At 35.1% G+C, this 24903-nt stretch overlaps 1 protein-coding gene across 2 annotated transcripts in view; it reads right to left on the reverse strand.

Annotated features, from left to right (window-relative positions):
* Positions 1–12592: 12592 nt before the first annotated feature.
* The window catches only part of LOC149933287 (fatty-acid amide hydrolase 2-B-like), a 60440-nt gene continuing 48129 nt past the window's right edge, over positions 12593–24903 (reverse strand). For both annotated transcript variants that reach the window (XM_090156297.1, XM_090156296.1), the window contains one exon: positions 12593–15018. In XM_090156297.1, the coding sequence (XP_090012423.1) occupies positions 14425–15018 (594 nt within the window). In that variant the 3' untranslated portion in view covers positions 12593–14424. The remainder of the gene's footprint in view (positions 15019–24903) is intronic.

Raw genomic sequence — 24903 nt, forward strand, 5'->3', positions numbered from 1 at the left:
TTCCACACTCAATACACTCTTGAAGGTTGGTTTTCTTACGAAATTTTTACGCTTAATTGGAAAACATATGCGACTATATCAAAATTTAAATAAGATCCCATGGTTTCGTCAGCATAGAAATCATAGGAATCTTCAACACAATCTTCTAATTCTCTACCAATTACAACAACTTTCTTTTTTTCGAAAAAAACAATTAAGTATAACAAATGACTTTCGCCTAACGAGATATACCATCCGTTTAGAATTAGGCATGATCGTTCTATTTTTAATTAATGATTTGGATCGACAAGAAGTTAAAATAGTTACAACTTAAGAGTAAGGAATACTAATTTTAAAAAAATAATTACAATAATTAAGAAAAATATTTTTATTTAGTTGCAAATTATCTCGACCAAATCAAAATTTAAACGATCGTCGGCAACTTTTCCAACTACGACTCAAGGTATTTACAATATTTTTTATTTATTTTAAAAAATTAATTTTTTTTAAATAGGACTCAAATCTTATAAGATTTTAATATTGTACAGCAGACTATTTTTATTTAAAGACTATATTTGTGTTTTTTTATTTTAATTGTTTTTATTTGGTGAAAGATTTTAATTTTTGAAATGTTTTATATTTTTTATTTTAAATGTTTTTATTTTAAAAAGTTTAAGTGTTTTTTAAATATGTTTTCCAAAATAACTAGTTTTATTAATTTAATTCAGACGGTGGAGGCTCTTTTTAATACTTCATAATCTACTTTTTCTTTTTTAACTAGTTTTATTAATTTAATGTTGGGATTGGTGTAAAGTCTTTTTTTCTCTATATTAAAAATCCTTTGTTTTCATCTTTTTTATCCAATGAATTTTCAAGAAATTTTATTATTCTTATCTTTTTTGTCAGGTATCTAATTTTTTGGTTAAATTAATTGGTTGATATAAAGATCTTTTTTGTTTTTATTAGTATTAGAATTTTTTATATTTTATTATTATTATTATTTTTATTATTTAAAAAACTTCTTGAAAACTTATTATTTAAAACTGATTTAAACATAGTTCATCTGGGATACAATCTATTGCTCATTTCAAACGACCCATTGGTCATTTATTATTCTTATTTTTTTCATATCTTCTATATACTTTTTTCTATACTAATATCGTGTTTAAACTATAGTGTTTGATTTTCTTATATATGGTTATTTTAGTAATTGTTGAGTGTATTAACTGAAATTTTATAAGTACATTTTGTACTATGTCGTTTAAAAGTAAATATAATTGTTTTTTATTAATTTGTTTAAAAAAACTTGTTTAAGAAGGATAGGGATAATAAGTTAACCTTAGTTGTAATACAAAATTAATAATTATTCCCAAAGGCAATATTTTTAAATTTTAAAATATAGGTCAGGTTTAAACTATAAAATCTCAATGTAAAGGATTTTTACCAGGAGAAATCTAGAATCAAGAATTGAAAAATCGCAAAACTTTTGTTCTTTTTCTGTGCATGATAAAAGTTTCAAATGTAATAGACCAGGAATTGTGTACGATAATTTATTATTCCATTGTATGATAATGTTAATCGGTTTGTTTAGCTACGAAATTCTTCAATTATCTAGCAAATATATGTAGATATTTTGTAATACTAGTCAAATTTCGTGGTGGAATCACAAGCATTTAAAACAGTTTGAGTCTGAACTTCACGTGTTAGATCAAATTCAACATGTTGGCACTGTACAACATAACGTTCGATTTGTTTTAATTAATTCAGACATTCTCGAACTGTATACTTACGAAGCGATTAAGACCAAAACCAATGTTTTTATTCGTGCGATGGTAGAGCAACAAAAAAAGTTAAAGAATTCTTGTGGTAAATATTTTTTATATATATTTGTTTTTAATAGATTAATTTATTTATATTTATAAATTCTAGCCCGAATTTCCAACCCGACATGTCGTTTTGTACCGAAGAGGAAAAATACCTTCTACGAATTGATGTAATTATAATTATTTTTAATTATACACTTAAAATATTTTTAACATTGTGTTTTTTATATTTTTTAGCCTTCAAATTATTTATACCCCTTCTTTAATTCTTTATTATTTATTAATTTAATTTGTTAGATTATATTTTAGTTTTATTTGTAGTGTTTCATATGTTGTTAAGTGTTTAAAAAAAATATTGTTTGAAATATCATAGTTATTAAATATTATAATAACTAATTGTGTTTTTGATTACTTTTACTAAAACTAGCATTGTTTTAAAATAATAAAACTATTAAAATATTTGCGAAAAAAATTAAAAAAACTTATTTATATTAGTTTAGTTATTTTAAGTATTTTGGGTGGGGCCAAAAGTTGCCAAGGCTATAAAGCGAAGGTCGCGAATTCGTTTCCTCATCTCGCAATTAACTAATTAGCATTTTAAACGGCGAAAAAACGAAAAAACGAAAAGTGAATTAACATAAGTATTCGGTGGGGTCACATATTACCGCCGATATCTCGGTCCGAGCTTGTCCGATCGTGTCCAAACTTGTTGGGGTGATAGACCGAGGCTTAGGGCTGGTGGACAGTGCTCGAGCATCGAGGTCAAAGATCATCTTCAAGGTAAAATTTGAGATTGAAAACAAAAATATTTTGTTGACTTTTTCCAAGGACAAAAATTGGTTTTTGGAAAAAGATTTGGGGGTTGTTTTGGGGGGGGGGGGTATTTTTGGCGGCCATCTTGGAAAAAATGGTTCAAATTTAGTTATCCTCTACTTCTGGACATATATATTTTTTTTTCAAATCTATTCTGGACGAAGTGACTAAAATTCAGTGATGCAGTAGTCTGGACATTTATTATTTTTCAAATCTAGTCTGGACGAAGTGACTAAAATGCAATGATGCAGTAGTCTGGACAAATATTATTTTTCAAATCTAGTCTGGACGAAGTAACTAAAATGCAGTGATTCAGTCTGGACATATATTATTTTTCAAATCTATTCTGGACGAAGCGACTAAAATGCAGTGATGCAGTAGTCTGGACAAATATATATAGATACATAAGAAGTTTCGTGATGTCCTGATCACGTAGTTCCAGCTCAATATTAATAGTTGTTGACGATTCCTCGATCCGAGAGTCACTATACCGCGCATTATTAGAGGCTAGTGTCTGGTGAAACAATGTTTTTGGTTTTATCATTGAACCGATTTGAACGTAGAACCTTTGTACGCTGTACATTCGACGGTAGCGAAGAGCTTACTTCGCTTAGTCGAAATCGCAGTTTAGGTAATTCAGCCGACTTTTGAGACATCTTTACGCGTGTTCTAAAATATGCTACACGAATTTAAATTCTTCAAAGTTGTCACGCGTGCTATAATTACCATTTTAAAAACGTCCTTAGCCTTGTTAGGCTTAACCATTGGAAAAATAAACTTTCAAATCAATAAATAACCACTTCAGCGATAGAAAACTACCATTAAATCTGAAACCCAGCTCTTAACTCATCAAATGATATAATAAATAAAGGTAAAGTAGCTAAAAACTCTCTTATTCTTCCTAAGAAGTTGCACCGAAAATTTGTAACAAACCAAATTCCCGTCCACTATCTGATCACGGTAGTAATTTTCAAACTGATCGGAAATATTTGCTAAAACAAAATGTATTTGGATATATCTTTGATGTCATTCTAAGTTAGATTTCTGATCTAAATATTTTTAATGCATGGAGTTCTAATAAATATTTGGTAGGTATCGTATCTGGAGATATTCATGTTTTAAATTTAAGTTCGTAGTTTCTGATATAAATATTATTTTCTCCCATTATTGATTTCCAATGTTCAGATACTGATTTCAAAATGCGAATGAGCAGAAAGTGCCCACCTTAGCATGTGACAGACTTCTGAAATTGTTTTTAGGTTTAAATTTTAATTGATATTAAAAATAAAATTGGTTTTAAATGAGTTTCAAATTTCTTAATTAAATTAGTATGATGGATTTTAAAACGTATAATATTACTAACTGTTTCATTCGCTCCTTAATGGCTTTTGCATTTTCAGAATAAAAGACTATTCTGGTTGCGGTTGACCCCAAAACGGTATTCTGGGTGTCTAAAAGTATTTGCGTGAAAAGTTTTTATTTGATTGAAAATATAATTTTTTAAATTATTTTTGTGCTTACGTAAAGCCTATATATTCATTTATAAGATAATTCTTCTTTAGCTATTTCACGGCAAATTTGTTAACCTAGAATTATTTTAAAAGGTATGATAATTAATATTTGTCCAGACTACTGCATCACTGCATTTTAGTCACTTCCTCCAGAATAGATTTGAAAAATAATATTTGTCCAGACTACTGCATCACTGCATCTTAGTCACTTCGTCCAGCTAGATTTAAAAAAATAATAAAGGTCCAGACTACTGCATCACTGCATTTTAGTCACTTCGTCCAGACTAGATTTGAAAAATAATATTTGTCCAGACTACTGCATCTCTGCATTTTAGTCACTTCGTCCAGACTAGATTTGAATAATAATATATGTCCAGACTACTACGTCACTTCGTTCAGACTAGATTTGAAAAATAATATTTGTCCCGACTACTGCATCACTGCATTTTAGTCACTTCGTTCAGACTAGATTTGAAAAATAATATTTGTCCAGACTACTGCATCACTGCATTTTAGTCACTTCGTCCAGAATAGATTTGAAAAATAATATTTGTCCAGACTACTGCATCACTGCATTTTAGTCACTTCGTCCAGGCTAGATTTGAAAAATAATATTTGTCCAGACTACTGCATCACTGCATTTTAGTCACTTCGTCCAGACTAGATTTGAAAAATAATATTTGTCCAGACTACTGCATCTCTGCATTTTAGTCACTTCGTCCAGACTAGATTTGAATAATAATATATGTCCAGACTACTACGTCACTTCGTTCAGACTAGATTTGAAAAATAATATTTGTCCAGACTACTGCATCACTGCATTTTAGTCACTTCATCCAGAATAGATTTGAAAAATAATATTTGTCCAGACTACTGCATCACTGCATTTTAGTCACTTCGTCCAGACTAGATTTGAAAAATAATATTTGTCCAGACTATTGCATCACTTCATTTTAGTCACTTCGTCCAGAATATTGGACACCGTTTAGCATATGTGAACTTGTACCCGTGGCATAGTAATTTTACGTTTAGTAGGAAAGTAGATTCCTACCATACACTGCAGTCCAGACTGTCCAGACTCAACTGCGTTTTAGTCACACCGCTCCTCAGATTTCCCATTTTCAACCAAATTCTCTAATGCCAAAACTACCGAATTCAACCTATTTCTAAAATAATGCAGCTTTCTGGCATTTTAAGAACGACGTCATTATCCAGATCTTTCTGGGAGTTCTCAAAATATTAACATCTAATAACTGAATTGAAAGTTGTAGATGGCAATTCCCCAACTGGCAATATGTTGGAGCAACAATCAACCAAAACTAAATAACTAAATTTAAACGGTGAGCGTAGCAATGCACGTATGGACAATCACCGCCCACCGCCGCTTCTATTTTCACCTTGACCCCATTTACATGTCCACTCATTACGCTAGCCATATGAAACTATTTAATATATTAGCTTGACTATTGACACAAAGCGGCCAACAATCCCGCCTACTCATCCTCCCCCCTAAAATTGGAGGTGTCAACCTACCACGTTCATCGTATTTGAATTTGTTCATCTAAATGAGGAAATCCGGCAATCTGGAACCAAACCAGTTCTAGTCTCTACTTGGAATATAATATTGATCATTATTTTATACAATGGAAGAGTATACTAGAGTTCGAGAAGAAGTATGGCATGTTTAGGGAAACACTCTAAACACACAGTAAACCTTCCTTTTCTTAAAAAAAAAGTTTATTTTCCAAAACAATTTAAGACCCCGGCTTTAAATAGGTACATTATTAACACATTTTGAGGGCCGTATTGGAAAGTTGTTTGAAATTTTGGGGCCCCAAGTAGGCCCAAAATATTTCAACGTTGGCACGTGCCTACCTGTTCCTATTGCTGGTGACGCTACTGGTCGAAACTATCCGGGCATCATATCACCGGCGTATGCTTCAATGGCGTCGGAAGACTTACGTTTTAAGGAAACAACGAGGTACAGGGATGATTGGATTATTTCTAGGGGGAAGCAGCTTACTGTTCGAACAACCTTAAAAATTGTCTCAACATAGTCATTCTCCCCAAGTATTATACAATTTTGACTGTTTCTACCGGGTTGGGAGAGCTATGCCTACGTTCGTTACCGACTGAAAAATAACACACTGGCCTCTTCAGGAAAAACTGAGTGCTCGGCCAATGTGATGTTTAATTAAAGAAATTCAAAGTTTCTAAGTCTATAAAACACTTTTTTTACAATACCCTTTATAATGTGGGTATAATTGCTCGTTTTGTTGTGAGCCCGATTCCGGTCCGTTCGATCTGAACGTTTTTGATTGTCTGGCAGGTTTTTCCATTCGACTCTATTTAAGCTTGATGCCGGAATCGAATTCGACAATATCCGGTGGAATTTTCGAAACGGACCATCCTCGGTATCACAATGAAACACATTTCTTACAATACAATGGAAAATATACAGCTTTTATACAGGATATTATAAATTACTCGATCAGACCGTTTTACTCAAAAACTTTAACACTTAGAATTATGAAATTTTCAGTGTGTGTAAATACGTTAAAGATCTCTTTAATTTTTAAATTTCAGGAAACTCGAGTAACATTTATTAATTTTGAAAAATTTAATTTTTCATCGATAGGTGGCAGACAAAAATTTTCAAAGACAAAGTTAAAGGGAAAATCTTAAAACCTACAAATAAATTTTATCCAGTTGAAAAAGACCCATTTTTCAAAAAAATTCTTGCTCATGAAAAATAACAAGTTGATACGACCCAAATGTTTACTTTTTATCGAATTTTCAATTAATTTGAAAACTACAATACGTTAGTATGATGCAATAAAAGTGTGGCTGTGTGGTTCTACGGCTCATTTCCACTACGTGATATTTTGCAACAAATGATGATAACACGCGCTATCTTTAAACTACACCGTGCTGGCGACAAATTAATTTCCGGAAACCATCATTTCGACATTTAGTCGAATTTTTGTTACTTGAATTTTCCTTGAGAAAAATAATACAATCGCCAAAGCTTAGACTATGCAGGCTAAAGCTTGTATTTAAATATTAGTTGAGCCATCTAATTTAACTGGATTCTTTTAACATTGCGGATTTAGTACCTTCGTGTCCCCATTGAAGACTTTTTAAAGGTTTATTCATGATGGAAAAGATAGAAAGTCGACTCCGCCTTTAAGGTAGGTAATGTGGTTTTAAAATGGCAGTTCGCAAGTAAAATGACCGTTATACGTTTTAAAAAATTAAAAATTTTAACTAGAGGGTTTAAACGTTCCAGCAAAGTTGCCTAAATTGAAAGAGCAGATAAATTTTACGTTCAGAATAATTTACGAATTTTTGAAGTGCTGTCTGCTACTTTACAGAAAAAAATGGGATGTCGACTCTGCAGTTCAAAATGAATTAGTACGCAGGCTTTAGCCTAAACAGCTGTATTAATTTGTTTAAAACGAAAGTTTAAAAAAACAAAAATTCAAGAAGTTTGTTTCGGAAGTTCATTAGTTCGCCAGCGCGGAGTTTTTGAGAAAAACGGTCTGATCAAGCAATTTGAAACACCCTGTACATATTTACACAATATTCTCGTTAATTATTACAATTTTTGAACACTTAACTGATTTATTTTATTTTATACGCGATACCAACATTAATTTGATTTTCTAAATTTAATTGAGCTTACACATGATTACAAGTATTATTTAACAAGTATAAATAAATACATTCTTGCAGCTGCAGTAAACATATAAAATGTCAAATATCAGAAAGTACCTGATGAAAGAAGTAATCAACATTGGTTGTTGGACGGACTCGACAATCATTCCCTTATTTTTGATCTTCAGAACATCTAAATTACAATAAAGTACAAATGGTTTTAAAAAAATTAATTGGCCTCATTTTTTACAGTTTTAAATTGAAAATTCATTGAAATATAAATCTGACTTGTGTTTAAAATTAAATACGATAACAGCATATCCAAGATCACCTAAATTAAAAATGGAATTTCGTGGTGTAATTATATATTAAGACAATTTTGAATACAATACAAAATTCATTTAGTGTTTTAGAAATACAAAAATTAAAAAATTTGTCATTTTAAGTAGAAACGGAAATTATTATTTTTCAAGAAACTAATGTTAAAACGGATTTTGGGGCGTCATACCGTTGGAAAAACTGGTCGTTTTCTTTCGAACACGCTTTTGCTTCTAAAATGTGTTCCGGTGTATCCATCGGTGTGAAGCCCCAATTCCTCCCTTTCGTTCGTGAAGTCAAAATTCATCTAAGTTATTTGGTTTATATTCGTTTCGAATTCACCCCTCCAAATTTCACTCACGTTTTCTCTGTTTATATTTCGTCTAATGACGATCAAGTTGCGTTAGACGTCCTTGATCATTTAAATTTGCTAATTGAAAATTTACCTGTTGGTGAATCAGTTATTTTAAACGGTGACTTTAATTGCACCGTCACGTGAACGTCTCGCAGACCCTCCGTTCCCTCGTAAACGGCCAGGATTTGCAAGATGCTTTTAGAATATTCCAACCTAATACTCGTTTCTATACTTGGACTTCCGTCCCTCAGCGTGGTCGCGTCTTTCGGGCACGCTTGGACCGTTTTTACGTCAACAGTGCCACCCCTGTCAGAGCGTGTGTTCACGAAGTGTGTCCTTTTTCGGACCACTGCCCAGTTATCTTACGTATCGCCAATCCACTTTCGAAAGTTCGGTCTAAACCGGCCTATTGGAAGTTGGATGTTAAAGCCCTTGAAGACCCTGACTTTGTCAAAGACGTTAGAACGTTTATCCGCGATTCAGTAAATGAACAGGCTTCGAACACCACTAATCGCTCATGGTGCCAGTGGTGGTTTGACGATTTTAAACCGAACGTCCGCGCGCTTTGCCGCGAATTCTGCAATTTTAAATCTAATTTAGAACGGTCTCGTTTACGTGACCTGCAAAGAGAAGTTCACGCTTTTAACGACCCAGAAAACCCCGATGTCTAAGAGCTTCGTTCTCAATTGAACGACTGTCTCTTAAAGTGTCGAATCTCTCACGTTGCCAATGCTGACAAGCCCTCGGCAGAATTCTTCCGCTGGACTCACGAGTGTTTTCCTCCGTGAAGCCTATGGAAAGCGTCTACGACTCAAACGGCGATTTAGTCTCCAATCCTCCCCGTCTTCGCGAAACTGTCATTAACTTTTATTCCGAACTCTATTCTAATCCAAATTCTATTCCCGCTCCCTCGTCCGCTTTTCCTCCTTTACTTAAAAATTTACCTAAACTTTCTCCGGATTCCGTTGAATCCCTCAAATATCCGTACTCGTTTGCCGAAATTTCTCAAGCCCTCAAATCTTTGTCTCGAGGTCGTTCCCCCGGTCTAGACGGCCTCCCTGCTGAATTTTATTTAACCTTTTGGGACGAAATAGGTCAAGCTTTATTCCAAGTTTACCTTGAACTCCTTCGTAATTTGAAAAATTCGCCGTACTCCAATGCTTTCTCGAAGTCTGTGATGTGTCTTTTGCCAAAGAAAGGTGACCCTCGCGATATTCGTAGTTGGCGTTCTCTTTCTTTGACAAACGTCGACTACAAAATTTTCGCTAAAATCCTTGCCCTTCGCCTTAATAAAGTTCTCACTGATATTATTTCCCCCTCTCAATCTTATTCGGTTCCTTCTCGCACCATTTCCGATAATTTAAACGTTCTTCGAGATCTCATTGATCTCGCTGACGTCAAAGATGAACCCCTCGCTTTCGTGAATATAGACATCGAGAAAGCATTCGACTCCATCCTCCATGATTATCTTTTCAATACTCTTCTCGCTTTCGGGTTCCGTTCTGAATTTTCTGGCCCTCTCGCTAAGCTTTACTTCAATTCGTCAATTCACATCAAAATTAATAACTCGCTCACCCCATCTGTTAAATTTAATCGTGGCATCCACCAAGACTGTCCACTATCTGGCGCTCTATTCTCGATCGCTATTGAACCTCTCATTCGCTTTCTTGATCTTAAACTCGCTCGCCCTAACGAACTGGTTCCTCACAGGAGGCTAATTAACGTCACGTACGCCGAGGATTTAACCGCTCTTCTCCGTGTGGATGCGGAATTTCCCATCCTAAGAACGTGTCTCGATACATTTTGCGCCTTTTCCGGAGCGCGCGTCAACAATTTAAAAACCGTTGGCCTTTGGTGCAGAACGTGGCGTGGCCGCGTTGACTCCCCACTAGGATTTTGTTGGTCGTCTGACGGTCACAAGTTCTTGGGAATCTATCTCGGTAACAGTCAGACTGGAGGCTTTGAAACATTTCCAGGAACCACAGAAGCCTTACCTGTAGGATAAACTGCTACAGCAGCAACTGACTCCTCTTGTGATGACCCCACTAGCTTGGAAGCAACTTCAGAACAACTGGACATTTCAGACGCATGTTAATACTGATGCCATAGTCGTGAAGCGAAATGTGTCTGCTTATCTTTCGATTGGACAAATGAATTACCCGCCTGTACGGCGATATCGGTCAGCGCTGGATAGTTTGATACAGTCTGAGTTGATGAATTGTCGACATCTAATTCCGTCTGACATGATGAATCTTGACTGGTAGCGATAACTTCTGTCTGACATGCAACCGAAGCAACCGTAGATTGAACCTGGTATGACACCTTGCAACTATTGACCAAATTAGAGGAATGAGTAGGATCAGATGACTCTGCGTATGACATATCGACATCGGTAGTTGAGGGATGATCACACTGAAACGAAACTTGGACAATACAGAGTTAAATTTATCAAATTCTTTTAGTAAACCAGATAGTAAAAATATCAGACTTTCCTCTCTAGAGAACACTGCCTTAGACCGACTTTGTCTGTAAGGCGTCAACCTCCTGTAGGCATAAATCTCAGCATTCGAGCCACCATGCCCGTAACGCTTCACTCGTTTATTGACAAATGGCCCGACATTAGGGCCACCAGCACCATCATGTTTCCACTGCTTGTCAGGACACCTGTTGGCGTAATGACCTTCGGTCGAACACCGCAAACAAATGACGTTTTTCTTCGCTTTATTCAAAGCAAGGGGAACCACATCCTTAACTAAATCATTAATATTCGAAAGCAACGGTTCAAAATAAGTGGCACAGTTTACCACCATGTTGAAAATTTCATACGCGATGTATTTAAGCCGCAAATATTATAAACAAATTAAAAATATTTACGCGAAAAAAACGATAAAAATTAATAATTAATTTAGAACTAAGACGTGAAAAAAAATAAACAAATAAGGTAGTTACTAAAAAACGACTAAATACACGACTCAGCAGACGCCAATCACGCCATTGCTTTGACACCTTTTAAGAAATGGCGGGAATATTATGTGAACTTGGACGACAAAAAAACTAAATCACGCCACGATTTGGAAAAAGCCAGAGTGAAAGGGAGACGTCAATTACCGTAAATAGTCAAAAATAGGGGAACTAGGAATCAGCACAGCCATCAAATCAAAGTATTGAAAATTTTGGGTTAAAAAACGATCTCTAAAACGTCAATCAGCTTTAACAAGTTACACTTTAACTTTCCGCATAATGCAGACTACTGGGAACACCACCAGAGAACTCATATGAAATTTATAAATACCTTCTGAAGCAAGCCACCATGTTTCCACAGATTTCCGTTTACCGTTGCCACAAATTATATAGACACTCTACTCTAGAAGGTTGGGTAACGTGCCTTCGTAGGCCTTAGAGCGAACTACACAATAATTATCCGATATAATAAGACACTAATATTTCTTAGATAGTCCCACCAAGGGAAGATAATGTAACCTTGCAGCCACTGGGGGAATACTATGCTTAACTAGCAGGCCAGCTGGGAAAAACTACAACTAGCAGGGAGTTAACCACTCCCATAATAACTGCTACTAACTACTGACTCTACAGCTCTGCTTTAATGACTTTTAATGCCCCTAAATGATTCTCTCTCTCTATCTGCTATCTCCTTTTATACCAACTCCCACACTGGAGTTATGCCTAATAACAATATGGCTGCCACTGACCAAGTTGGCTACAGCCCTTTTCAGTGAACCATTCCCTTCACTTCAGAGATACTGAAACCGGGGTCCAAACGAATCTTACACAAGGACTTGGCTCTTCCTCCTTCTGGTCGAAGGAAACGTTTTATCCCTGCGCGAAACGTCAAGGGGAAAATTGGTTTTTGGCGTTTTTGAAGGCAGCAGCTACCTTGCACTCCCCTGATCCTTGACCATGTAAACAGTTTTTGTAACATTTAACTTACGCAAGTCGAACCATTTCCGTAGATAAAAATTGGAAAATTCTTTACTTTTATTGCATATTCATTTCTTTTATGCCTATTGTGTATCGTAATTCACCTACGACAATTAAGCCGGCCAAATTTTGGCGAAAAGAAACGCAAAAAAAATGTTAATTTTACAAAATTAATTTATTAAATAATTTTTACACAGAAATGTTCAGTATCGTCTAAGGTATAAAAAAAATCGGACGTGCGTAGGTATTTGGCCCAAAAAATATAATTTTATCTTAGTTAGGGGCATAAGAACCATTATCTGTTGGGGTGCAAAACAATAATTTTACCAAATGGTAAGGGCAATTGCATATTATATCCATTCAAAATTTCCTGGGGGATAATACCTAGGTTAGATGGACAAAATCCCATTCTGCAGCGGCCAAATTTCGACTTTGAGGGAAGAGCGCACCTTATCAGGCACTAGTGGCCAAGAAACTTAAAGTTCCATCTGACTAAAATCTACGAGATGCGAAAACACCACCCCCACCCACGGAGAACGCATCTAGCCTTAAAACACGCAGTGTTGTGTACAACTTTCATTGGACGAGGCTTTTACGCTGCACGTTTTACGGAAAGGGGGAAGACAATAGACGGTTCAATAAATCATCCTCCAAGGAAATCGCCAAGAAGTAATATTTCCAAAATGTAGGACCTGCAAGTCACTGTTTATATAGTGCTTGTTAAAATAGAAATTTTAACCTTTACGGCAGCAACAAGCGTTCCCTTTTACCCAGGTAGTTTTTTTAACATATAAGGCTTGGCAAAACGCCAAAATATGACGTTCTGTTTACCGGTGAAATGTTTTCATTATTTCAACAAGCACTACATAAACAATACCATGCGGGTCATGGCACTCAGAAATATAACTTCTTGGCAATTTCCTTGGAGGATGATTTATTTAAGCGCCTATTTCCGATATTTTCCCCTTCCAATGATAGCAGGCGCTAAAGCGTCTAACCAATGAAAACTGTGCAAAAGAAAATGAACGACTTCCGACGGGTTGCATTCTCCATGTGTTTGTTGCTCCTAGCTAAATTGTCCCCAATTTCCCCTGAAAATATCTCATTCGTTCATTCAGTTACTATGCCCATGTAATTAGTTAGCCTTTTTGGGCCATAACTTGGTTATGGATTTACTTAAATTGAGAGTGCAAAGATAAAATAAAATATCGATTTTTAGAAGAAAAAAAGTACAAATATGATTACCATAATTTTTACTGAAAATAAACCTGAAAAAGTTGATTTAACCATTTTGTTGTAGTTTCAATATAAAAACATTTTAGGATCGACTGTATGAAAAAACAATCAACAAGAGTACTTGTAATTGTGTACACTTTTTGCTCTCAGAAGGTTGCAGATACTCAAATGGCTATTAATTTTTTAATGAAAAGTATATATTTAACTCCATTTAAAGTTAGTGTAGAAGAGTCAAATTTCATTTTTCTCAAATGTATTAAAAATATTATAGTAAAATCTGTTTGGTTTTTCATCTACAAATCCATAAAGTAGGTTAGTTTACATTTGCATTATAGGTCGAGGCTTGCATAAATTATATGTATTGTTCAACTTGTTAAAACTTTTCTTGATATTTTAACGTAAAGTGTTTGGTTCTATTTCACAAGCAAACTATAGTAAAAAAGTTTGCAAGCCTCTTGAGACTCGAAAAGTGCATGGAATTTTCCACAAGTTGAACAAGATCACGATATTGTGCTAGCATGTATGTAGGTCAGTAATTCGCATTTAATTTTACTAATGTCTGGGTTGTTTGGTATAAGTAAATTTATTTTAAATCACCTAGCTATTATACCTCCATGTATTAATGGAAATGTACAAAAGAAGTTTCTGTAGCTATGCCAATTCAGATAAAAATAAATTACAAGTAGTAATTAAATTTAATCAAGATTAATTTAATTATAGTTTACATTACCCCATTTAAATTATTAATTAATTTGTCAAAAAAGAGGCATAAGAAAATCGACAACCTTGTGGTCTATACAAAAACCTTCGGTGGTACCCAGCCACCAAATGCCTTTTCAAGTTCAACTGCCACAGCTATAGTCAAATGGTCATTATTCATACTCCCAACAACTTGAACTCCTAGAGGGACACCATCTTTACCTAGACCTAAAGGGCATTGTGTTACTGGCAAACCCAATGAGTTAAAAATTCCAGTATAGGCAAAATTTAGGGGTTTAAAAATTGGATGATTATGGTAAGGTGCAGGTTCAGGGTGGGAATGGTAAATTAAAACACCATCTTCTTTCAATGTTTCTTGAATCTTATGATATAAATCATCTCTTATGCTTTTCATGTAGTTTGCAGAATTTGAACCTGCCACTGGTGAAAATTTCTCAACTAGAGATAATGCAATTGCTGGTAGTGTGTGCTTGGATAATTGGAAAATCCACTTTATTAACTCCAAAATAGCGTTAATATTTCCCTTTCTTTCAGTCATCTCATTAGCGAAACTGGGTGCTCCTGATGTTGACATTAGAGTTGTCCAAATTTCATAAGCGTACCTCATTTCTTTTAAGACCACTTTCTGTGGCTTTGTGCCATATGCATTTTGAAAATGCAATAAAACCTAAATAAATAGTAAATAAATTTACTAAGGATTTCTTCCAAGTAAATAGTAAAAAGTAAGTCAAATCTCATAACTACTACTAGGAATGATTACCCAATATATTTTTACTTCTGACAATAATTCAGATGTGTGCTCCAGTATTAAAAATGTAAGTTAATACTTTTAGTAGCAGTCAGATTTCAAAATCAATGGTAAATAATTTTAACAGATGAAATCTGTGGTCACTTGTCATTGTTTATCATAGTTTTGGATTTCACTTGAAAAGGCAAAGCAAAATTTCATAAAAAAGCGACACTTTAAAAATAATTATTGTGGGAGATTGAAAACTAAAATATTAAAAAGAAATACTTGGTCTTCACACATTTATCTTAAAAAACACCCTGTTCACCCTTTCCAAGTGAAAAAAGGAAACTATATACGTCTAAAGAGCTATAGGCCTTTATTAAAAGGTGGGTAAAAATGTCAACCCTCGCAGCAATATTTTAATTTATATGAAAACGAATTTCCTGTCTTGCGTAGTTTCGTGTTTTCGGTTTAAAATCGTCTGCGTTTCAGACGTCGCGTAACGAAATAGCAATTTCTTATTGGTCTTTCACATAAATGGGTCATTCCACGTCAAATCGACAACTCATGCAACCATGGGTCGGCCGATTCAAATGAAATTTAAACCACCTTAACTAGGGACAAAATCATGGGGTAATTTAATTTTATGGCGAAATCGATGCAGCGGTTGCGTAATACTAGAGCCCTTCGAAAATAAGTCACTTTTTCAAACTCTTAAAACCTTCATTTTGTATCGTAAATTTAAGAATATTTCGATGATTACTATGAAACTCTCGATTTTAGGGTAACAGATAGCGCTGATATCGAAATCATTGATGTTTTTTTTCTAAATTTTACCATTTTATTTTAGTAAGTTAAAACTTCGGGATTTTTGATCAACGGAGGGTCATTTTTGACAGCCAATTTCGCTATGAGGGCAAACTTTGATTTTAGATTTTAGACATTCCTAAAAATGTGCTTAAAACAAGCTTTAATTTGATGCGTAATACCATTTGTCTAAACTATTTCTAATAGGCGAAATTTTAGGTCAAAAGTTAGTAATAATTTTTCGTTTCTTCTGCAAAATGCGATGCAGGAATTTCATTGGGAAAATTACCAAAGTACCCTACACCCGTTTATAATTTACTACGAAATTTGAGAAGTTACCCATTCTTTCAGTTATTGCGTTGTTAGTGACGAAATGGATCACGGAGCCTCAACCGTTCATTGATTTCTGAAATCCCTGACAAACAGACAAACTATGGACGGAAACGCTATATAAGCATAATTGGTTCACTTTCAGTTTTGAACGAAATCTTTCATTCGTTTCTTTATTAGGCTCCGGCAGAATACACAAAAAATTATCCAAGGGAACGAAGCACTTGTCTTATAAGGGTCGATTAGGTTGGCCCCCCTTTTTTGATTTCCCAGAAAATTTCTCTATCAATTTTATGCACCCACAATGCGACAACCAGAAAAAGAGATGCAATTTAACCATTATTGAGATATAATTAAAATTAAAAGGGGGGCTAAATTAACGTCTGCCCCCATAATTTCGTTATTCAACCAGGATACAATATCATAGCCACTATGTCAATGCGAAGAAATGCGACAGATATAATTTTGATTGCGAAAAAATATTTTATGAGAAAATTAATAGAGAAAGTGGGGGGCTAACTTAACAGTAACCCCCCATATTAATTCATAATTTTAATTAACCTTAATATAAAGAGACGTCAATGCGAATTAATGCGAAACTATTTTTAACGAACGCACCCACTAGGTTATGAGATAATAGACAAACGAAAAAAGGGGGCTAATTTAGTGGCAGCCCCAAAATATAAAAAATAAGTTATAAAAAATATTTAATTACGTCGTTAACGCGGACCAATGCGATATACCATTTTTCCAAATGCGACATCAATAAAAATAGTTCTTCGTAACCAGATTGGAATGTGACCAGTAATGGTTAAAATTAAATGGGGGCTAATTTAATGACAGCACTCAAATTTTAAATATATAATTTGTAAAAAAAATAAATTACGTCGTTAACGCGGACCAATGCGACAATCATTTCCTCAAATGCGACAGTTTGTTATGTGACCAATAATAGATAAAAAAATGGGGGGCTAATTTAATGGCAGCCCCCAATATATAAAAAAAATTAAAAAATTACATTTCGTCCTTAACGCCAACCAATCATTGGACAATCATTTTTACAAATGCGACATCAATAGAAATAATTCTTCTTAACCAGATTGGAATACGACCAATAATAGATAAAAAAGGGGGCTAGTTTAATGGCCGCCCCCAAAATATAATAAAGTAGTTTAAAAAAATAATTTGAGTGTTTAACGCTAATTAACACGACAATCGTTTTTAGTTCCACATCGAGATATATATATCGAAGTGGGACTATTGCTATGGACGGATTGTCGTTAAGTGTTGTTGTTTGTGTGTGTGTTTGTGTGTTTGTTGTGGAAAAGCGACGACACGGTAGATGGAGCTGCGAAAAATAATTTATTAATATATTTTATATTGTTGGCCTGGCCGGGGCTCGAACACAGACAGCCGCTCGCCGCGTAATCTCTAAAAAACCGCACGGCCTACCAACCTAGCCACGCCGTCTTCAATATACATTCGCTTGAAATTTTACCATTGAACAGTTTTTTCTTCCATTGGGGGCGGGACGAAATTTTGCGTTTACTCAAAAGCGGGGCAAGTAGATTGTGAACTAGTAGTGCCCGTAAAGGCAGGAGAGCGCTGACGGTGCAGTCTGCGGATCGGACTGAGGATTTGCGGACAGCCATATTCCGTTCTCTTTTCGAATCACATAGGCTTTTTCGCCCGTCAATTTTCTCCCTCGCCCCTGAATCGCGAAGCCCCGCTGACGGTGCGGTCTGCGGGTCGGACTGGAGATTTGCGGACAACCATATTCCGTTCTCTTTTCGTATCACATAGGCTTTTTCGCCCGTGTATGGTCAGAAGTAATAAATAAGTGTGGCACTTTCTTATGGAAACCATGTATGGTCAGAAGTAATAAATAAGTGTGGCACTTTCTTATCGAAACCGTGTATGGTCAGAAGAAATAAATAAGTGTGGCACTTTCTTATCGAAACCGTGTTTGGTCAAAAGTAAGAAGTGTGGCACTTTCTTATCGAAACCGTGTATGGTCAGAAGTATTAAATAAGTGTGACACTTTCTATAGCGGTACAAGTAGATTGTTAACTAGTAGTGCCCGTAAAGGCAGGAGAGATAGATCCGTTAGACATTGCAGCAGAGAGCATATAATATTATATAATAATAATAATAAGTGTGGCACTTTCTTATGGAAACCGTGTATGGTCAGAAGTAAAAAATAAGTGTGGCACTTTCTTATCAAAACCGTGTATGGTCAGAAGTAATAAATAAGTGTGGCACTTTCTAATCGAAACCGTGTATGGTCAGAAGTAATAAATAAGTGTGGCACTTTCTTATTAAAGGGAGAGTGACCGAAAAAAAACAGTTGGTCTCATTCGATAGAACTCTTTAACGCGCACGCAGTGCCGTTAATTTCCGCCCCCTCCGACCAACCCCCTTAAAGGGAGAGTTACCGGAAAAAAAGTTGATTTCATGAGGGTGGGCGGTGGCCACTTTTTAACATAGGATGGTGAATTTTATTTCAAACAATAGGAAATCACATGGGCCCAACAGATTTTTTATTAGTTTGCCCACCCGGGTCAGCTGATGGTGGGCGGCATCCACTCTTCAACTTAGGGTGGCAATTTATTTATAAAAAGATAATAAATCACGTAGCCTCATTAGCTTTTGTATTAGTTTACCTACCTGTGTCTACTAAGGGTGTATATATTTGTCCACTCTAATACACTGATGTGGAACTAATATTACGGCCTGGGCCGACTTGTTTCAAATGCGACATCAATAGAAAGAGTATTTCTTAACCAGAATTTTTTTATCAGAATTAAAAAAAACAATCTAAGGAGACGTAAATCAAATTAATGCAACAAATTAGATAAAGTAAAAAAGGGGGCTTATTTTGTTGGTAGCCTCAGAATATTAAAAATTGAAAAAATTTTAAATTATGCGACAACACCTTTATTAATTGTGACAATTTATAATACCTGCGAAACTGACTACTAAATGCACTCCATTTGTATTTAAGAAGCGATAGTTTTATTCAAGAAAACTGATAGCACCGATTGCATATGATTACGAATCTTCTCGATTCGAAAGCGACATCTGGGTGACTGCTTGCGACATCATTTTAATGAATGTGACCTTATTTTAAGTGAATGCGACATCAATATAAAAATGTAACATCAATATCAATAAATGTTACATTAATATAAATGAATGCGACCTTATTTTAAATGAATGCGACCTTATTTTAAATGAATGCAACCTTATTTAAAATGAATGCGACCTTATTTTAAATGAATGCGACCTTATTTTAAATGAATGCGACCTTATTTTAAATTAATGCGACCTTATTTTAAATTAATGCAACATCCTTATAGTGCGAAACCATAAAATGAATGCGACATCAATATAAATGAATGCGTCATCAATATAAATGAATGCGACATCAATATATACTTATGCGACATAATTTGCATGAATGAGGCATCATTTACATGAGTGCGCCATTTTGAATGCGACATCAATTTATACTTATGCGACATAATTTTAATGAATGCGGTATCATTTATATGAGTGCGCCATTTTAAATGAATTCGACATAAATAGAATTATGATACATCAATATAATAAGGGTACATCAATATAAACGACGCTACATAATTTTAAATTGATGCAACAACATTTTAATTTAATGCGACATCATTGTAAATGAATGCGACCTTATTTTAAATGAATGTGCCCTCATTTTAAATGAAAACGACATCATTGTAAATCAATGCGACCTTATTTTAAATGAATGTGACCTTATTTTAAATGAATGTGACCTTATTTTAAATGAATGTGACCTCATTTAAAATGAATGTGACCTCATTTAAAATGAATGTGACCTCATTTAAAATGAATGTGACCTCATTTAAAATGAATGTGACCTCATTTAAAATGAATGCAAGCTTATTTTAAATGAATACGACATCATTAAATGAATGAATTTTTGTTTCACTGAACGCCACGATATTAAACATGACCCGTAAAACACCGTGTATCCACTCTGTGATGTACGGAAATCTCTGTCAGACCCCCAATCACTATCACTATAGATAGTGAGTTTAGGTGCTGGATCTCGTTGGTAGAATAAACCGTAGCTGGAAGTAGTAGAAAGGTATCTTGCTAGTTGACATAGTTGTACCCAATGTATGTAACCAGGGCTACAACTATATTGCGATAATGCTACTACAGCATAAAGGACATCAGGTCTTGTTCTCTGGTCAACAAACAAGACACTTCCAATCAAGGATTTAAACGGATACTCTTCCATCTGCTGCTGTTCAATTTCTGTAGTAGGACAATCCTTACGGGTCAATATTGCAGATGGATTAATGGGTAAATAAACTGGAATATCTGACTCCAACCCAAACTTCTTTATGATTTGATTTATATAATTTCCTTGATGAACTTTAACCGTATTAATCGACCGGAAATCAAATTCAACTCCTAATAACTTTTGTATTTGTCCCAGTGTCTTAAGTTCATATTTTTCTTCGGATACACTGTTATTTTTAGCTAATACGATCAGGTCGTCAACATACACAAGAACCAGTGCTTTATATGGTACGTAGTAGATGCAATTAGTTCCAGCCAATTTTCTGAAACCCAATTTTTGAAAACTTTCATCTAACTCTAAATACCATAGCCTTCCACTCTGTTTAAGTCCGTACAATGATTTCTTCAGTTTGAGGCATTTTGTAGAATCAGCGTTTCGAAAACCTGGTATGAACTTCATGTATATATCTTTGTCGATAATACCGTACAAATAAGCATTTTTCACATCAATATGTTTGTGTACCCAGCCAAGAGTAATGACGAAAATAGCAATAAATAGACGAATTAAGCTGAAACTAACCACTGGTGAGAAAGTATCCTCGTAATCTACACCCTCAACCTGGGAAAATCCCTGAGCAACGAGTCTGGCTTTGTATCGTATTATATGTTCTTTTGCATCTCTCTTTAGAGCATAAACCCAACGACAGCCGATGATTTTCTTGTGTTGCGGCTTGTCTACTACTTCAGTTACTTCTCTCTCATTCAGTGTGTTAACCTCGTCACGCATGGCTTCCTGCCAATGGATACTTTGCTTAGAGGTAATCGCCTCCTATAGGTCTGCGGTACAAGTATACTTGTGCAAAAAGCAGTCGATACCCATTGGAATCATAGTAGTAAACATCTGCTCGGCCTTGGGACGCCCCACCCTGCCTGATAACTACTTCCCGTCTAATACCAGCAGGTAATACTGGTGTTATGGTGGAATTTCTTGCGGTTGTAATAGTACTTCTTGCAGCTGTGCTGAGATTACTTGGATTATTCTCAACCAATACCAAAGGTTGATGAACATTTTCCATTGGTATAACCACTTCGGTTGTCTCCTCCTTGACTGTTGGTAAGTCTTGTGCCTGCGATACTTGGGTTACATCATCATCAAAAAGCCAGGGTAACCGAGTAGTATCCTCATACGTTTTATTATTAGTAATGTAATCAATACCTCTTCTCCCCTCATCAAATCGGACATGCATTGTTTCAACAACTATATTCTCGGTGGGATACCAAAAACGATGTCCTTTGGTATTAATTGCATAGCCAACTACTACGCCAAGTTTAGCTCTAGGGGTGCCGTCGCTGGGAAGGAATATGCGCAAAAGCCAAACTTCCAATACGTTTGAAATGCATGGCACTTGGTTTTCTACCCATCCAAATCTCTAGAGGAACCTTGTCTTTCAACTTTTCATGCTTGGCATGATTTTTAACATACGCTGCAGTCAATACTAATTCGGTCCACAGCTTAGCAGGCAAATGACCATCCTCCAAAAACGACCGTACCCTGTTTACCAAGGTCCTGTTTATTCTTTCCGCTACCCCGTTCATTGCCGGGGAGTAAGTATTCGTTCTTTGATGTTGCATGCCATCTTTCTGACAATATTCTGCAAATTCATTGGAACAATATTCGAGACCGTTATCAGTTCTTATTATTTTAATCTTCTTCCCAGTCTGTCTCTCTACTAAGGCCTAGTATGTTTTAAAACAATTTAACGCTTTATTTTTAACCATTGTGTAAACACGTAGGTATCTACTTTTATCATCCATAAAAGTGATATAGTATCTGGCTCCGCCAATTGAAGTAATTGGAGCAGGACCCCAAACATCGGAGTGAATGAGATCCAGTATATCCTTGCTTCTGATTTCATCAAGTGGTTTATGAGACTGCTTCGTACTTTTCGCCAGTTCGCACGTAATGCAATGGCCTAGCTCTCCCATCAAAGATTTCATCCCTCGTAATAAACCATTAGACGCTATATATTTTAAATCAGGTCCGTTAATGTGACCCATACGGTAATGCCAAAGCATTGAACTATTCTTCTTTTCACCATCAACTTGAAAAACTTCTGGTTCGTTATTCGGATCTATTATATCGTGCTCAAGCCCATTTGGTAAAACCGTAGCATCTAAGGTATAGAAATGATCATCCGAAAGTGGAGCCTCCAAAGCAAAACTCCCATATGGAAAACATAAGGTAAACTTCGAATCCTTCGTAACTCCCGTATACCCAGCCTGATCCATGAGTCTCTCAGATATTAAGTTTCTTCCCATTCCAGGTATATAAATAACATCTTTCAATTGGAAAATGTTTTGTACTTTATCATTTATCTTGATCCAAATATCGCCATGACCTTCAACCTTTGAACAGCCTTCACATACTCTTACTTTTGATTCGAAAGGTATGAAGGTATGAAACCAATTCCTTTGATTACAAAAATGTCGAGTTGCGGCTGAATCTACAATCCAATCTATAGACATTGTTGAAGTACAATGGGCAGCGGCGAAGAAGGTTCTCTTGTTTCAGTTGTAAAACGCCCTCTACCTCGATTCCTGGTTCGCTGTCGACAGTCTTCAGCTCTATGTCCCATAAGATGACAAGTGAAACATGTACCACTAAACATTCTCTGTTGATTGTCATAATAATGCCCTCTACCGCTCTGGCTCGAGGTATCTCTTCCTCTGAGACTTGTACGACTCCTTCCCCTCTGGCGTGAATTGTCTCTTCCTCTTTGACTTGAATGTACAGAGCGTACCATAAAAGCATCCGATGTCAAACCAATACTAAAATCCTTCTGCGACTGTCTACCATATTCGGCAACCAACATCTGTTTGATTGGCTCGGGCTTAAATTTACTATCTTCTAACTGGTAAAACTGTGAGACCAACGACTCATATGACGAAGGCAACGTTCCAATTAATATATATGCAATATCTTGCTCTTCTAATATCTTCCCGGAATTTTCAAGTTGTCTCGTAATATCGTAGACTCGACCAATAAATACTGGCATACTCTCGCCATCCGTGTATTTCAATCCGTAGAATTCATTCAGTAATGTTGATATTCTAGCACGGGATCTGGGTTCAAAAGCGTCTTCCAATGTGGTCCATAAATTTACTGCTGTAGTAGCCTCAGTAATTATGCTTCGTAAATTTTCACTTATTCCCAGAGCAATTAATGAATATGCCTTAGACTCTCTTAATTTAAATTGCCTCAGTGCTTCTTCTGACAAAGAAACAGCACTTGCATTATTAGCATTTAGCACAGGAACAATTGGCGCTATCTCCAATCCCTTTACAATTTCCCAAAGGCCTTTTGACCTTAAAGTCATTTCCATATCAAACTTCCATGTTTTGTAATTATCTGATGTCAACTTTGGAAGTTGACCCATCATGAGTACTGATCAATCTTCCGCCATTTGCCAATCAAAGGTTTCAAAAAAACCTGTAAACGTGTTGACTCACTGTTACATCTTAGGCCTTGGTTCAGCCATATTATACTTCAATATTGTTATCATCTATTAATACTGTGCATGAAAAGAACCAAGCTCCTCTGATACCATGTTGTATAATCAACTATCTTAATAAGGCAATAAAAACATCCAATCTTAAAAGAACTAAGTTAAGTTTATTAGAATAAGTAACAGTCTGTCAACAGCATGACTCAAGAGCAACTCAAAAACAAGAATACAGTGTTGCCAAATAATAGTGATTAGTGACGTCATGCTAAACCAGTTCAGTTTTCTAGCTTTTATGGCAAAACTATTAAATATATTAATATATTCAATAGATTATATTAATGTCGCATTCATTTACATTGATGTCGCATTCATTTATATTGATGTCGCATTCATTTAAAATGATGTCGCATTCATTTAAAATGATGTCGCATTCGATTATATTAATGTCGCATTCGATTATATTAATGTCGCATTCATTTATATTGATATCGCATTCATTTATATTGATGTCGCATTCATTTAAAATGATGTCGCATTCGATGATATTAATGTCGCATTCGATGATATTAATGTCGCATTCGATGATATTAATGTCGCATTCATTTATATTGATGTCACATTCATTTATATTGATGTCACATTCATTTATATTGATGTCACATTCATTTATATTGATGTCACATTCATTTATATTGATGTCACATTCATTTATATTGATGTCACATTCATTTATATTGATGTCACATTCATTTATATTGATGTCACATTCATTTATATTGATTTCGCATTAATTCTATGGTTTCACATTAAAATGATGTTGCATTAATTTAAAATAAGGTCACATTCATTTAAAATGAGGTCGCATTCATTTATATTG

Source organism: Leiobunum rupestre, chromosome 8 (assembly GCF_980474605.1).
Source record: "Leiobunum rupestre chromosome 8, qqLeiRupe1.1.hap1, whole genome shotgun sequence".
Classification (NCBI taxonomy): Eukaryota; Metazoa; Arthropoda; class Arachnida; order Opiliones; family Sclerosomatidae; genus Leiobunum; species Leiobunum rupestre.